The sequence below is a fragment of the Thamnophis sirtalis genome, unplaced genomic scaffold (genome assembly GCF_051295495.1).
Source record: "Thamnophis sirtalis isolate CommonGarterSnake01/CBP01778 unplaced genomic scaffold, rThaSir2_p1.2 scaffold_3, whole genome shotgun sequence".
Lineage (NCBI taxonomy): Eukaryota > Metazoa > Chordata > Lepidosauria > Squamata > Natricidae > Thamnophis > Thamnophis sirtalis.
In genome coordinates, this window is record NW_028261383.1 from 23,028,771 (window position 1) to 23,046,311 (window position 17,541).

The window sequence follows — 17,541 nt, forward strand, 5'->3', positions numbered from 1 at the left end:
TTCTAGTTCAATCTTATGGCCAAAATTCTTTGCCCAAGTTAACATTGTATCTTTTACCACTTCTTCTTCTAGCATAGTTCTTAGGGTTTACAAACCGTTACTGCATTTACAAACCATTACTGTGTTTGGCTGGTTTCACTAACACTTCGATCTCCTACTTGCTGTAGACTTTGTCTCCCAGTTGATGTCATGGTAGTGAAAGTTTCCCATTATATCTTGATGTTGTCCTCTTATATAATTTGTAATCCACATGTGTATTGAAGTTATACTTTTTTTTTGCATCTTACAGATGAACAGGATGCCAATAAGACAACTGGACAACTGTAAATAACACTCAATGTTGAAAAGGGAAGAAAATCAAGCTAGAAATCAAAATATTTTCCATTTCCAACAGAAAACCATACAAATCTGCTCCTCCTCCAGCAGCTATTTGAGAGAGAAAATCAAGAAAGAATAAGCAGATTATACAGAACTCGATACATTATATGAAAGGGGAAGGGAGATTATTTATAATTCAGAAAAAGAGGGAAATATCTAGAAGTATGTTGGGAGGAAAAGATCAATAGTAAAACAACGTAGAACACACAGTAATGCAGGCCTCCCTCTGTGAGGAAGAAGACGGCTTGAATAAAAGCACCACTAAACAAGGCATTGTCCATATCTTTGACCTTCTCAAGAATATCAGCTGTGCAAAAGCCCCATAGATTTGCCTATTGTTGGAAAAGCACGGATTGCAAATCACAACTGATTATGCACTAGAGGAGTCAGAAAGGAGAAAATCCATACTAATTACCTGGTTGTAGCAAAAACTGTGGTCACAACAGCTCCCTTGTCATTCATGGAAGGACCTCTACAAAAGAGGGAAGCCACAAAAGTGCTCCCAATGTGGTAAATGCTTTAGTGAGCATGGCAACATGGTGCTGCGTGAGATAACTCACAGGACGGAGAAAACATATGACTGCAGATTGTGTGAAAGTTTCATTAGAAATTCCCAGGTCTTGAGACACTGAAGGACGCACACACAGGAATAAAACCATTTGAACATCCTTTGTGTGGGAAAAGTTTTTGTGAGAATTCTACCCTGGTGAAGCACCCAAGTACTCTCACAAAAGTGAAACCCTTTGAATGTCCTGATTGTGGAAAACAATTTAGTCACAATTTCAGTCTGGTAATGCATCAGTAGATTGACTCCAGGGAGGAACTCTACGAGTGTCTAGATTGTGAAAAAAGCTTCAGTAGAAATTTCCATCTCAAGAGGCACCAGAGAACTGACACAGAAGAAAAACTCCTTGAATGTCCTGATTATGGGAAAGTCACAATCCTAGCCTGGTGATACACCGGAAGTCTCTATTAGGAGATAAATGCTTTCAATGTCCTGATTGTTGGAAAACTTTCAGTTATATTCCATCTTGGTGATACACCAAAGGAATCAATGTCCTGACTTTTGTGAACTTTCAGTCGTAATTCCCGCCTGGTAATACATCAGAGGATTCACTCTATGGAGAAACCTTATAAATGTGTAGATTGTGGGAAAGGCTTCATTAGAAATTCCTATCTCCTGAGACACCAGAGGACTCACACAGGAGAGAAACCCTTTGAATGTCCTATAAGTGGGAGAAAGTTTAGTGATTATTCCAGTCTGGTGATACACCAGAGTTCTCACACCAGAGAGAAACCCTTTGAATGTCCTATCTGTGGGAAAGGTTTTAATCATAATTCCCATCTGGTGACACACCAGAGAACTCACACAGGAGAGAAACCCTTTGAATGTCCTATATGTGGGAAAAGTTTTAGTGATAATTCCAGCCTGGTGACACACCAAAGGACTCACACAGGAGAGAAACCATTTGAATGCCCTATTTGTGGTAAAAGTTTTACTCAGAATTACAAACTGGTGATACACCAGAGGACACACACAGGAGAGAAACCCTTTGAATGTCCTGATTGTGGGAAACGTTTCAGTCAGAATTACAAATTGGGGATACACCAGAGAACTCACACAGGAGAGAAACCCTTTGAATGTTCTGATTGTGGGAAAAGTTTCAGTCAGAATTCCTGCCTGGTGATACACCAGAGGACTCACACAGGAGCGAAACCCTTTGAATGTTCTGATTGTGGGAAAAGTTTCAGTTGGAATTCCTCCCTGGTGGCACACCGGAGGACTCACACAGGAGAGAAACCCTTTGAATGTCCTATATGTGGGAAAGGTTTTAGTGATAATTCCAGCCTGGTGACACACAACAGGACTCACACAGGAGAGAAACCCTTTGAATGTTCTGATTGTGGGAAAAGTTTCAGTCAGAATTCCTACCTGGTGGTACACCAGAGGACTCACACAGGAGAGAAACCCTTTGAATGTCCTGTATGTGGGAAAAGTTTTAGTGATCATTCCAGCCTTGTGACACACAAGAGGACTCACACAGGAGAGAAACCCTTTGAATGTCCTATCTGTGGGAAATGCTTTAGTACTAATTCCAGCCTAGTGACACACCAGAGGACTCACACAGGAGAGAAACCGTTTGAATGTCCTATTTGTGGTAAACGTTTTACTCAGAATTACAAACTGGTGATACACCAGAGGACACACACAGGAGAGAAACCCTTTGAATGTCCTGATTGTGGGAAATGTTTCAGTCGGAATTCCCACCTGGTCTTACACCAGAGGATTCACACAGGAGAGAAACCGTTTAAATGTCCTATTTGTGGTAAAAGTTTTACTCAGAATTCCCATCTGGTGACACACCAGAGGACACACACAGGAGAGAAACCCTTTGAATGTTCTGATTGTGGGAAATGTTTCAGTCACAATTCCCACCTAGTGATACACCAGAGGACACACACAGGAGAGAAACCGTTTGAATGTCCGATTTGTGGGAAAAGTTTCAGTCAGAATTCCTATCTGGTGGTACACCAGAGGACTCACACAGGAGAGAAACCCGTTCAGTGTTCTGATTGTGGGAAAAGTTTCAGTCAGAATTCCTACCTGGTGGTACACCAGAGGATTCACACAGGAGAGAAACCCTTTGAGTGTCCTATCTGTGGGAAAAGCTTTAGTCAAAATTCAAGTCTGGTGGTACATCAGAGGACTCACACAGGAGAGAAACCCTTTGAATGTCCTGACTGTGGGAAAAGCTTTAGTAATAATTCCAGCATGGTGAAACACCAGAAAGCACACATAAAAAAATAAACTATTTCAATGTCCTGATTGTGGGGAAAGTTTTAGTCTGAGTTGCAATCTGGTGATCCACCAGAGGACTCACACAGGAGATAAACCATTTGAATGTCCTATTTGTGGGAAAAGTTTCAGTCAGAATTCCCACCTGGTGGTACACCATAGGACTCACATAGGAGAGAAACCCTTTGAATGTCCTGATTGTGGGAGAGGTTTCAGTCAGAATTCCTACCTAATGATAAACCGGAGGACTGACACCGTGGAGAATTCTTTGAATTGTCCAGTCTGTACTCATTACTTCAAGCCTAAATCATCCCTTATTGCCCACAAGGTAATCCATTTGAGGAAAGGTAGATGAGTTTAGAGAATGCTTGAATTTCATTTGTCATCTCCCATTGAAAGTGTAGGTGAGAAATTGATTGTTTGAATTTTGGCCTGATTTATTTTGCTCAAAAATTTCTCAGGAATAAATTGGTAAGTGGAGTGAAAAGGAAAATGGAAATTGGCTAACTACTAATTTCTGGTTATCAGGAAAGCTTCTGGATATTCCTTAATAAAGGAATTTTGGGTGGAGATTTTTTCTGTTGATTATGGAATTCTCACATGTGGAGTTTTCAGTCTTCTACCTTGGTTTTGCCCGATTTTCAGCTCCAGAATTCCACAGCCCGCATAAAAGTAGTCCTTAAGATGTAACTATGATGGGCCTTGAATTAAGGTTGCAGATTCCAATGGCTGTTAAGTGAAATTATTTTCCTTAACTACCCGAATCCCCCTGGTCTCCCTAATGCAGCCATTAATCAAATGTGCGAGTGTTGCAGTATATGTGTAGGCATGCATAGCTGTGCTGGAACACGTATATAACAGAAGTAATGATTAACCATATAATTAGATCAGTAAAACAAACTGTTTAATTCTAGGCATTAAGTAAATTAGTAATCACAGACTCTTAACACTAAGTAGATCAGTAATCACAGACTCTTAATTATAAGCGTTGATTAAATCAGGGGTTACAACTGATTAACTCTCAAACATTAATTAAGGATTAGAAGTTTGCATGAGGATAAAAGATTTATTGACTATGAGTATTCTTTAAGTCTACATGGAAGTAAATGAGTTACCATATACCATAAACTTGCACAACCATGATTGGTCCACATTGACTATGTAAATCCACCCCTTCCTTGTGTATGCTCAATAAAAGAGGCCCCCGGACTCTGCTCAAGGTGGCGCAGTGGTTAAATGCAGCACTGCAGGCTACTGCTAGATCAGCAGTTCAGCGGTTCAAATCTCACCGGCTCAGGGTTGACTCAGCCTTCCATCCTTCCGAGGTGGGTAAAATGAGGACCCAGATTATTGGGGGCAATATGCTGACTCTCTGTAAACCGCTTAGAGAGGGCTGAAAGCCCTATGAAGTGGTATATAAGTCTACTGCTATTGCTATATTGCTATTGCTCCGGGTCAGTTCGTCCCGAAGGGAATTCGTGTCCGAGTCTTCCTTCCTCATTGGCTTCATGAACGACCCGCGGAGATATCGCATGCGAGTCGCTAAGCAGAACACTTTCTGCTTAGAAAGTGGCAATAATTGGCCATGTATTCCAACTCTCAGGCTGGCGGGTGAAATTATACGTCCCTCAGACAGGGTTCGCAATCTGAGAGTCCTCCTGGATCCACAGCTGACTTTAGATCATCATTTGTCGGCTGTGACCAAGGGGGGCATTTGCCCAGATCCGCCTGGTGCACCAATTGCGTCCCTACCTGAACCGGGAGGCTCTCACAACAGTCACTCATGCCCTTGTGACCTCAAGACAAGACTACTTCAATGCGCTCTACATGGGGCAGCCCTTGAAGAGCGTTCGGAGACTTCAGTGTGTCCAGAATGCAGTCGCGCGAACGATTGTGGGTGCGCCTCGGTACACCCACGTTACACCTATCCTCCGCGAGCTGTACTGGCTGCCTATTGGTCTCCAGATACGCTTCAAGGTGCTAGTCGTCACTTATAAAGCCCTACATGGTATTGGACCTGGGTCCTTGAGAGACCGCCTCCTGCCAATCACCTCCCAAAGACCTATTAGATCCCACAGACTAGGCCTCCTCCGAATTCCATCTACCGGCCAATGCCGACTGTCGACCACCTGGAGGAGGGCCTTCTCTGTGGCTGCTCCGGCCCTCTGGAACAATCTCCCCGTGGAGATTCGGACCCTCACCACCCTTCAGGCTTTCCGTAAAGCCGTTAAGACCTGGCTGTTCTGGCAGGCCTGGGGCTGTTGAGTTCCATCCCCACTCAAATTGGTGTGGTTGCTGAGACCTTTTAAACTGGTTTTGTACTGTTGTCTTTGTTTTCTTTTTTCCTTTTGTATTGTTCCCTTCTCCTCCGGTTTGTTAGCCGCCCTGAGTCCTTCGGGAATAGGGCGGCATACAAGTTGAATAAAACCTAAACCTTTCTACAGAGCTAGAAAAAATTTCTCGGAGGCCTAGCGCAGGGCTAGAGCTGCCTGATGTAGGCATCTCTAGGCCTCACCCACCCTCCAAGAAATCCTTTTCCTTTGTTTCCTAAACCTTGAGTCCCCTTGGTCCTTCACCCCCTCCCTCAGGGTGGAAGGAACATGTATCAGTGATGGCTAACAGTTTTTGGATCATGTGCCAAAATCAGCGGAGCGCAGTGGGGTCATGCACAGGCATGCCCACACCCATAATGCTATGCGCACACTAGCGCGCATGCGTGCACGACCAGCACTCTCCCCCCACTTTTGATGTCCTTTTTTTGCCCTCCCAGGCTCTAGAAGCTTTCTAGAATGTTGGGGAAGGGGAAAACAGCCTCCCATCCTCCCTGGAGGCCCTCCGGAGGCTTCAGGAGGTTCCCTGAAGCCTCCAGAGGATGTAAACGGCACTAAGAGGAACCCAGGAAGTTCAGGAACTGTGATGTACAGTTTGGTCGTAGGGCTGCTTTTCTCCCTCCTGATCCTTCAGGGAAGCTTTCTGAAGGCTCTGGAGGATGAAAAACAGCCCTACGAGCAAACCAGAAGTCAGTTCCTGAACTTCTGCTTTTCCTGTAGGGCTGGTTTTTTTGTGCTCCAGAGGCTTCAACGAAACAGTCTTAAAAGAAGGACAAAGTCAGCTGGCCAGCCCACGGATGTGCGCTGGAGCTGGCAAGGCAATGCCTTGCGTGCTTTAACAAATGGCTCAGCATGCCACCTGTGTCATGTGTCCCATACGTTCGCCATACCGGGGAAATATCTTTGGGCCTCATGACTTTGTCCTGGAAGCAGCCACCATTTTCAGTGGGCCCTGGATTGATCCCTGGTGTGAACAGTGGTAACCACGCATTGTGCCACATGGCATACTGGCGCAAGTGTCAGCATAACATACGCATACTTGACTCACATACTTCTCTGCCTTCTCAGAAGGGAACCAAGAGTGAAAGAAAATGCAGTCAAGTGGAAATGGTTGGAGTGCACTTAGAGGAGTTTAGCCAAAAGGAAAAGGGTTGCCGATGGGAGCTTTTTAAAACATTATTTCCTCAGGGTGTCAGGGCGTGGACCGCAATGTTCCTAAAGTAAGCGGGTAAGACATCCACCGAAACTAAGACTTGATGCTTATTTTGGGGTCCAAAAGAGAAAAACAAGGGTAGGTATATATGTATAACATTGTGCAGCCATTTTATAAACCAGTCCCTGCCCAAACTGGCCCAGAAGTGTTGTGTCATCCCCATACGCTCCCCACGTAGGCCAGGCCGGATTTGGAAAACACCCCAGAAGGGCTCCGATGCCACATTCTCCTGAATGCTCCCCTACTACCTGCAGAAGTCAGTAAATTAAACGACTATCACCCGTTTGCCACCCTGCCCTCCCCCACCCACCCTCCAGCTCATGCCCTTCCTTCTTACCTTTGTGAGCAGCGATGAACAGAAGTACACAGCTGAGTTGCTAGATTCTGCAAGGTATATATAAGGCCAACGGCTGGAGGAGGGATGATGAGGCTGGCGGACAAAGCCAGGCACACAAAGAGTGGCTGTAAGTTGAGGGGCAGGGCTTAATCCTACCACTGTGCAGGATGGATACATCATGTTGGCGGGCCATATCCAGCCAGCAAGCTGAAGTTTGAGGACTCCTGACAAAGCTTCCCCCGGCTGGTTTTTATTCTGTGGCACTAAGGCCCAAATAGGCATACCTTGTTCCCAATTCCATGGGGGGGGCATGCCCCCTCAGTCAATTTCCTCACTGAAGAGGTAGCAAAAAAGAGACTTCCAAACCCCAACCTGATTGTGATTCACAAATTATGATGCCCAGTTGCCCAGTAAAGCAGAATACGTAGGAGTCCCAGGGCTCATTGTGCGCAATTTCAAAAATGTTCATAGCCTGGCTTGTATACTGGTTAATCTAAATTTGGCCTCACAGATTCTGGATGCAATAAACTAAGGCAGGTTCAGGAAGCAATCATAGGAAATGGGCAGTCTTTGATTATCTACTAAGGTACAATCATGGATGCAAACAATTTTGGGAAATGTGCTTGCTTCAAACCTGACTGAAAGTTCCTAGAAAGTGACATCAGATATCTAAAAACAATTGGCACAGAAAATTGCACACTACACATTTCTATTTAACAGAATTTCTGCCCTGGCTGCTAGACCTTCATGGGTTGAAAACTCTCCTTTTGGGGGCCACTGCCATAATCATCATGAGAATCCTCTGCTGCCTCCACCAGTGTACTTTCCCTTTCCCAAAATGAGCGGAAAAACAAAACTCTCAGGCTCACACACATGACACTGGTCATTCCCACAATAAATCTCAGTTAAATTAGGGAAGGCACTGATCTTAATAAATGTATCATGTGATTGCATGGAAAACGGAGAGAAACAATCAACAAAAAAACCAAATTCCCCAACATTCCTCTTTATATATTTCCCTTTTAAGTATCTTTATTTAGTCAAATTGGTTTTTCTTGCTTCATCCCTGAGCAGAGTCCATTTCTCACGTACCTTGGCCCATGTGAGTATTCTTCATTCCTGTCTGGACAGATAATTTGTCCCAAACCCAGGTCTCCATCAGACTCCCTTGAGGAGATTTCAGTGGCATCCTAGACTCTGAGCTTCCCATTTCCTGGTCTGCTCTTCCCACTGTCCGCAACAAGAGTCCACTCTTTTCTTTTACTTGGGTCCCTTGCAATCGCAGAATACATCACCCCCAACAGGTGAATGTACCTTCTAATCTGTGGTCAGCCCTCAGTTTTTCAGGCAAATGGCCTGGGTGGATTCTGTTGGTCTTTGTGCGGTTAGGAAATGCACAGAGGTAGAAAGATCCAGAGAAGGGATTTTTTCTCAAGTGCATTCACACACACAGACACATACTATCTTTCACCTCCTGGGCTTTTAAAGTTAAATTTTAGAGGTACTCACCTTTCCAAGCAGCCTTTGAACTCAACATTCAAAACCCCTTTAAAACCTTTGTTCCAAATGGCCAAGGTCTGGGAAAAATCCACCCACAGACTCAATGGGTCTGTGCCAGCAAGGGAGGCTTACCCAGGTCAGGTCCATGTGACTTCTTTTTTTTCTCTTGGAGAGGTCTGATGCATAGAACTGTAGGAAGTTATCACCCAGCCCTCTCCCAGAAAAAATGAGATATCCTAGGAAATATTGAAAAGGCAGAATATTAAGACAGAATAGCTCCCTGTAGCTTCCTGCCCTTCCTCACTTTGTCAATGGGCCATTAAGAAGGCCAAGCTAGTTCACTTTACATAATAAAGAGTTCTCCCCTTCAGCTCCAGGGGGATGGGATTAAGGCATGATAATATTGGCCCTTTACCCAACTCCCCACATGGCATCTGAGAACTCAACCAAACGTGCATTCAAAACGCAGCCTAAAAGTTGGCCCTGCATGGGTCCATGGGAGTCTGACAACCAATCAGAACACAAGCTCAAGATCAAAGGCCAGAGAGGGCATTAAACCAGGGACTCAGGTTCTCTTCCTGGCTACCCTTCTCTTCTCCACCAAAAATGAAGCATGTGATCACTTTTTCTGTTCAGCACTCAAGCCATGTGGTCCTGTCCTCCATTAAACTAACTTTCCAATCAGCCACCATGTCTCCAGTGTCATTTTCCCCACTTGGAACAGAGCCCAGAAGGACATTTCTTTCAACAGAACCAAAATCCCAGAAGGCAAGAAAGAGCAATGGTTTTGGTTCCGAGTATACAAATAATATTTTTTTACCACGTATTTTTTAGAAGTTTCATCAACTTACTGGGATCATTCATAAACTCTGCTTATGACTCACAGATATTTTGTGAAAAGGATATGCTAGCTAAGAAATTCTGGCCTCAAAATCTGGAAGACATTCAGGATTCAGAAGGATGAAACTGAACGTTGTGTTTCTCTAAGACACATTAAAACTAACATGAGGGAAATAGCCGAATATATAAAAAACAACACTCTGTACAATAAAAAGATAGACATTGGGGGAGGGGAAAAGTTCTTCTACCATATATAGGCAATCGGGCCCTCTTAGGCTCCATTTTCTAGGCCCTGCTGCATATGTTTCTATGTGTGACCTAATGGGAGACTTCAGTGCAAGCCATGTGGTCCTGTCCAACATTAAACCATCTTTCCAAGCAGCCTCCACGTTTCCAGTGTCTTTTTCCTCACTTGGAGCCGAACCCAAAAGGACATTTCTTTCTGGTGTAATAAAATAATATAAAGTGTTTATATTTTACTAAAATAGTCCACTAGGGGGAGCTATACCACGTGGTAATGGCGGAGGGAAGGAATATGTAAATGCTTGAGAGGAGAACAATGAACTGTAAGAGGAGTGGCTATGAACGGAGCGGGAAAAATGTGATTGCTTGATTGGCCAGAAGGATGCCAAGGGCTAATTGGCTAGAAATTGTATTTCCAAATAAGGTAAAAGATAGGGTAATTATTGTCTCTGATTGGTCTGTAACCACCCTAGTCAGGCTAGCTGACCAGGAGTAGGAGGAGTTAGGGAGGGTATAACTATTGTTTCACTTTCGAATTTGGTGTGGCTCTCCTTTGTGACTCAGGTGAAGTCAGGGTGAGACCCACCAGCGCTTTGCAAATCGCTTTCAAATTAACTCTGATTTTTGGAAAATAAAAAAAGAACTTTATTTTTCTACTCCGAACCTCGTCTCTGGAATTCTTTTGAAATTCTACAAACAAATTGGGGGCTCGTGTCCGGGATTCAATCTCTTGCTGGGCTCTAGGGGGGTCTCCCTTGGGTGCACCCCTCTCCGAATTTGAGAGGAGGGGGAACTACCTAGAGAACTGCGGAGCTCTTGGAAGCCCGTAAAAATTGTGCGATAGACGAGTAGTAGGGGGAGTTGAATAAAGGGAAAGAGGTTGAATAAAGAGGAAAAGACGGCTTGGAGATCGACCGGGAAACATCTGTGCACAGAACCCTGAGTGAGTACCTGGTAAAGGCGCCAGAACAAGACCCCAGGGCGGTCACGGTTAGAGTTGTGTGGTGAGAATCAACAACGGGGGGCTGGGAAGAAATCCTTTTGAGGGGTCCTGGGGGACCTGCAGGATGGAGTGAGTGAAGGGGATATTGTTGAATGTCCGGGGACGGTGACGTGTGAGTTTGGAAGGGTTGTTGAGAGGGACACAGGAGCACATACTCAAGGGAAGGCTACCTACACATAAGAGAGATGGGGGGTAATACAAAGTCGACTGAGTCAGGGAAAAAGTGTGTTAAAAGGATCCAGAAAAACCCCAAACTGAAAATCAACCCGAATGGCCCTTTGGGCAGAATATTGGCTGGATGGGGATCCCCGCCCTATAACCGGGAGATTTTGAGGTTGGGGTTGAACAAAGAAGATATGGTTAATTTATGTTGTTTTATATAGTGGAAAGATAATAATGTTGAGTGGCCACAAGATGGCGCTGTAAAATTACTTTCAATGCTGTAATCTGTATGATTACATGAAACAAAAGGGAGGTTTGTAGGGGAAATGAGCTAGCAAACGTGAGAAAAGATTTAACAAGGCAGATGGAGGAAGAGGAACTAATTAGACAGCCTCCTTTGGATTCCACACAAGAAGGAGAACAAATTAAGCAATTCCCTTTAAGGGAAACCCCGAACGGAAATGATCCCAATGGGATTCCGATCATAACATATGTACATGAACCCTTGCGATCATCCGAAGTACGGGCATTTAAGAAAGAAATGAAAAGTTTTGTTGAAGATCCCCTGACCGTAAGCGATCAGTTGGATGCCCTATTAGGACCTAACGTTTACACCTGGGATGAAATGCAAAATATAATGAGAACTTTGTTTAGCCCAGAGGAAAGAAATTTAATTAGGACAGCTGCAATGGCAATTTGGGAAAGGGAGAATCCGGGAGTACAAGGAAATCAAGTCAGAGGGGACATTAAATACCCATTAGCAAGGCCAAATTGGAATAATAATGATGCAGAGGGAAGACAGAATATGATGGATTTGAGATCAATAATCATAAAAGGAATGAAAGAAGCTATTCCACAAGCACAAAACATGACCAAAGCAGTAAATATAAATCAAGGGAAGGATGAGGACCCGGCAACATATTTGCAGCGTCTTAAGGACGGAATGCGTAAATATGCTGGGGTGGATCCGGACAATGCTCTAAATATCCAATTGGTGAAAATCCAGTTTGTTACCAAAGCCTGGCCGGATATTGCTAAGAAATTACAGAAGAGGGAAAATTGGACCACAGAAGCTATGAAGGTTCTGTTAAGAGAAGCACAAAAAGTTTATGTAAACAGGGAGGAGGAGGTAGTGTCCTGATAACACCCCTCCAGTGTATGTTGAAGAATTTTAAGAAGGCATATAATGGGGATTATGGGGACCCCCCAGCAACCCAGGCTAATTTAAAAATATTTTGTGAGTCAGAATGGCCCACTTTTGGTGTAGGATGGCCCCCAGAGGGAACTCTGGATCCTAGGGTTATAAGCTTAGTCCATCAAGTTGTAACAAACTCAGGAACTGGCCACCATCAGGTGAACTGAAGAGAAGTTCTACCTGAGTTTCTTCCCCAAAGCGATTAAGAAGTCCACAGGGACATGTTAGAAAGCTGTTAATAGTTGTCTTTTAAAAGAAAAGTAGAGCTCGAGCCCCACCCAGATGCAAATGATGTGTTAATAAAATATCTATATATCTTGCTCTTTAAAACTATGCCAGCGTTCTGCTGGGAGAGCTAAGAGTTTGGACCTTTAAAACTATGCCAGCGCTCAGCTGGGAGGTCCAATCTAGAACCCTGGCCAAGCAATGTGTGGACAAACATCCCTACACATTGTCTCTATAAATCTTGACCTTTAAAATTATGCCAGCGTTGCTGGGAGATCAAGATAGAAATGGAACACCCAAGGGCAGAGACAGGTATTAACAATTTAGTGCTTAAAGAGATAGAACAATGGGTGTAACTTCGAGCAAAAGTAAGAAAGTTAGCAGATAATAAGGTAAAGCCTGACTGAATGGGAAGACCTAGGTAATTGGACTTGATTAATTTGATATAATGTCTGTTTAAAAAAATAAAAAAATAAAAAAATTATTAGGCGTGCATCTATACTAATAACATGTAGAATTGAATGGCGTTGAATTGATTGTGATATGTTTAACCAAGCTAGCAGAATAAATAAGCTTATCAGCTTGGGCTTGAAGCTATGGGGGAGGGGAGAGTAGTTAGGATTTAAACTGCTCTCTCTGAGTTTCTCAGCTGCTTGGAGAATGAGCCATAAGTTCTCCAAGGAAAGAAATTTGAAGATTTAAAGTGACAGGACCTCCCCCAGGCCTGAAAGTGTTGTTTCATGGTATGTGTGCATGTGTGTGTGTAATCATTTTCAGACCTGGAGGGAAGTTGAGATTTCTTAATAATAGAAAAAGGAGCTCATTGGCTTATGTACAGCTCCCTGAAATAATTATAATAATTGCTTTGTATGAAGAAAGAATGAAATGATATTTTTGTATGTGAAATTAATTTACACAAGCAGTCTGATTGCAGTGCAAATGTGAGTATGTCATGGTAAAAGTTGCTATAAATGAACTTTAATTCCTTTCACATAACGAAACAGTAAGTTGCAAGGTTGTTTAATGGTATGTGTGTGTATGCTTGTGTGTTATCATTTCCAAACCTGAAAGGAGGGTGAGATCCTCTAATAAATAAAATGAAGCTTGGTGGCTTGTGAAAAAGCTTCCTGAAATAATTATAATGATTGGTTGGCATGAGCAAGCATGATTACAGTATGAATGTATATGTCCCCAAAAGTGATAACTGAAGAGATCCAAAGACCTGTGATCGCCTACGTGGATCCCCCCCCCTCTTTTCCCCCTGAGTCATTCTTTGGAGGAAAACAGGAGAGGTGGGGAGAGAGTGTATGTATGTGTTTGAGTTAACACATGAGGGAATTGCGCCTATTTAGGGAAGTAGGTGAATTATTGCAAACATGATTAATCAAAGATAAGTATGGGGACAGGTTGGACAGTAGAGAGTAACGAGAAAGTGATAAAAGAGTGGGAGAGAGGGAGAAAGAAAAAGAGTGAAAGAGACAGAAAGAGACAGAGGACAGAATTGTTGCCTATAGCTTTCTGCCCACCCCCAGCTAATGGGCCATTAAGATGGCCCGGCTAGCTCACTTTGCATAATAAAGACTTCTCCTCACTGCAGCTGTAGGGGGAAGGGAACTCATCACAGCCTAGATGAGAGAGAAGAATGGAAAAGAAAGAAACAGAAAGTGAACAGAAACAAAGAGATAGAGGATGAGAGAAACAGAGAGAGAAGAGAGGAAGAGGAAGTGTTGGGTTTAGAGGAAGAATGAGATGTGCAGAACTAAGGCGTGGCCAGACATTGCCAAGAAATTGCAGAAAAGGGAGATGAGGTTGAGAAGAAGGGAAACAGGTTGGCAGATCAGGAAGCTAAAGAAGCTGGTATGAATGAAGTTGTTGAACAAATCAAAATTATGATTCCCCATGTGTGTGAAGTGAAAGAAATACCAATTTTTAATGAGAAGGAGGAGAATAAAATTAAACAAATGGGGGGAAAGAAGGATGAAGAGGGGAGATGGTGGTTACCAGATGGGAGACAAATCCTCAGTTACCCCCTAATGAGACAAATCTTTGAGAGATTACATGAGGGGAGCCATTGGGGAACTCAGGCTTTGATTGATGAAGTACTAAAGAAGTATGCAGGAATAAAAGTTTATACTGCCGCACAACAAGTGACCCAAAAATGTATAATTTGTCAGAGGGTAAATCAAAACCAATTAAGGGAAAAACAAAGAGGAAGGAGGCCTTTAGCGCTTTATCCTTTTCAAAATATACAAATAGACTTTACTGAAATGCCACAAGTGGGAAGATATAAATATTTGTTGGTTATTATAGATCATTTAACAGGGTGGGTGGAAGCCTACCCATGTTTTGATGAAACTGCTAGAACTGTTGTCAGATTAATCTTAGAAGATATTATACCAAGGTATGGGATAGTTCAGAGAATCGATAGTGATCAGGGAAGACATTTCACGGGGAAGATTACTCAAGGAATTGCTAATATATTGGGAATTAAGTGGGACCTGCATAGCCCGTGGCATCCGCCCTCTAGTGGAAAGGTGGAGAATATGAATGGAAAAATTAAAGTAATGCTGACAAAGTTGTATTTGGAGACAGGAATGAATTGGATGAAAACTTTGCCAATAGCCCTGTTTAGGATAAAAACACAACCCAGGAGGGATGTGGGAGTCTCACCTTATGAAATATTATTTGGAATGCCACTAAGGAATGCTGGGATACGAATGGGGAATTTACCTAGTAAAGACAAAGGGTTGATACAATACTTGCAAATACTGTCCCAGACTTTTGATTCTTTCAGAAAAGCGGGCTATTTAATACAGACTCCTCCATTGAGCTTCAAAGTACATTCCATTGAAGTGGGAGACCAGGTGTGGATAAAGACTTGGAAGGACGATTCCCTAAAGCCAAAGTGGGATGGACCATTCCTGGTGTTGCTGACCACAGACACTGCCATCCGGACGAAAGAAAAAGGCTGGACCCACTACACCAGAGCGAAGAGAGCCAACTTGGAGGAGTCGGAAACATGGAAAGCCCTTCAAAAAGAACCATTGAAACTGGTGTAAAAAACAAAAACAAAAAAAACAAAACAAAACAGTGACTTATATCCTTTTGAATATAACCCTAGTGGCGGTTGGGGGAGAATTATGGATTGAACCGCCTAGAATCTTTGAACCTGATGGAACTTGGACACAAATTCGGTGTTATAATGACAAGGAGAGTGAGTGTTTTCCCATGAATTGGATCTTTGAACCCAAAATTTGGTGGTATGAATCTAAGTTACAACCAAACTGGCAACAAGTAGGTCAGGAGGAAAATTGGATAGTGGTAACACAAAAGAGAGGGGGTAAATGTCAAACCACTCTATATTTGCAAATAAACCGAGAGACTATAGGAAGATATACTTGTACAATGTGGGAGGAGAAAGACTATTTAAACACAAGCTCTTTAGTGGTCTCCCCAAGTTCTTTCGAATTTCCTCCTATCCCCTCGTGGATGCTGACTGCTTCGGCTATTAGGAGACGCTCCCTGCAGAGAAAGAATAGAGCCGTTGGTATGGTGATCTGTTTGAAAAGTGGGGGACATCGAAAGGGAGAGTTCCAATACTGGAAAACTGCCCAATATGGATGTAATCTGACTCTGGAGGTAACACCAAGGCAAACTCAGAGAGATCCAGCTTGGACTTGTAAAAATCAAAGTAGAAAGTGGATGAGTGGAATCATCCAGATGTGTGAAAATGCAACCAGGGGAGACTCAAGGTGCTATTGGATAGGGAAGGCCTTGTGGTTCAGTGGTTGTGGCACGGAAGGGGAAGGCACTGAGAATCTCCACTTTCTATGTGATAATACTAGGAGTCAGTATTTACAACCAGGATGGAAGGGGTTGTGTAAAGTATTGTGGGAACCTGCTCGGAGTCATCAACCAGCCTATCCCTTAAACCCCCATGGAAAAAGAAAGAACAGAGCATTACTTGCCATAACCCAGGCCTACTCACAAGGTATAATGTGACCCTGTGGGTTGGACTGAGAATTATTAGTGGACAACCTGGGGCAGCATTACTAAAATATCTTAATCATACGGTGGTCACCAAAGAAGAAAAATGGGAGCTTTCATTAGATGTATGTAGAGCAATGGATATGATAGCCTTCCGAAAATGTGGTTCACAAACCTGGACTGGCCTGTTAGATGAAGGAGGGTTCCTAGGGGACATTTTCAGAAACTGGAAGCAAGCCTTATTTATGGTTGGTGTAATTTTTATTGGATTAATGTTGTTGCCATGTCTAATCCCGGTAATAAGAAACTTAGTAATCACAACTGTGAAAAGTATTATGCAGGCCCAACAAACAGAGAAAACAATGATGGTCCTAAAGGAAATTGGTAACCAAATACACCTGTTGGAAAGTATGGACACTCTACACCCTATGAAAAATACTGAAACTGAGAAAGAAAGATTGAACGAAATAAAAGAAAATATTAAACAAATCACCAAATAAGAAATGGGGGAATTGGTGTAATAAAATAATATAAAGTGTTTATATTTTACTAAAATAGTCCACTAGGGGGAGCTATACCACGTGGTAATGGCGGAGGGAAGGAATATGTAAATGCTTGAGAGGAGAACAATGAACTGTAAGAGGAGTGGCTATGAACGGAGCGGGAAAAATGTGATTGCTTGATTGGCCAGAAGGATGCCAAGGGCTAATTGGCTAGAAATTGTATTTCCAAATAAGGTAAAAGATAGGGTAATTATTGTCTCTGATTGGTCTGTAACCACCCTCGTCAGGCTAGCTGACCAGGAGTAGGAGGAGTTAGGGAGGGTATAACTATTGTTTCACTTTCGAATTTGGTGTGGCTCTCCTTTGTGACTCAGGTGAAGTCAGGGTGAGACCCACCAGCGCTTTGCAAATCGCTTTCAAATTAACTCTGATTTTTGGAAAATAAAAAAAGAACTTTATTTTTCTACTCCGAACCTCGTCTCTGGAATTCTTTTGAAATTCTACAAACATTTCAACAGTGTAATTCTGTAAAACATTCATGAATTTTAGAGCTCAGCACATAGCTAAACTTCATAAGGTTAAGTAAAATCGCATTTCACTATTTCACTCGGCTCAGCTGCTAAGTCGGTTGCTAGAAATCAAAAAATGACTTGATAGCATGTTGCAAACGCCTCAGGTAGAAACTGGAGAAGGATTTTTTTTAATGCCTCCTATCTGGAGATGGTGCTCAAACAGGCAACAGCTGTGCCTAGAAAGAGGCTAATACTTGTGGTTGTGCTTAAAAGGGTTAAAACCATCGAGTACTGAATTGCTAGAAAGGTTGGAAAG

General features: G+C 43.0%; 2 protein-coding genes and 1 long non-coding RNA gene across 3 annotated transcripts in view; all 3 read left to right on the forward strand.

Moving 5' to 3' along the window:
* The window catches only part of LOC148047582 (uncharacterized), a 65,843-nt gene extending 61,433 nt beyond the window's left edge, over positions 1-4,410 (forward strand). Inside the window, 2 exon segments of the mRNA XM_087708397.1 lie at positions 290-3,184; positions 3,186-4,410. Of these exon segments, the coding sequence (XP_087564523.1) occupies positions 1,499-3,184; positions 3,186-3,530 (2,031 nt within the window). The 5' untranslated portion in view covers positions 290-1,498 and the 3' untranslated portion in view covers positions 3,531-4,410.
* LOC106542831 (uncharacterized) overlaps positions 1-17,541 on the forward strand; it is a 184,853-nt gene that overhangs the window by 114,067 nt on the left and 53,245 nt on the right.
* LOC148047584 (uncharacterized) lies at positions 10,117-17,186 on the forward strand. Its single transcript, XR_015695844.1, has 2 exons — positions 10,117-10,581; positions 15,018-17,186. It is a non-coding gene; the product is annotated as an uncharacterized LOC148047584 (long non-coding RNA).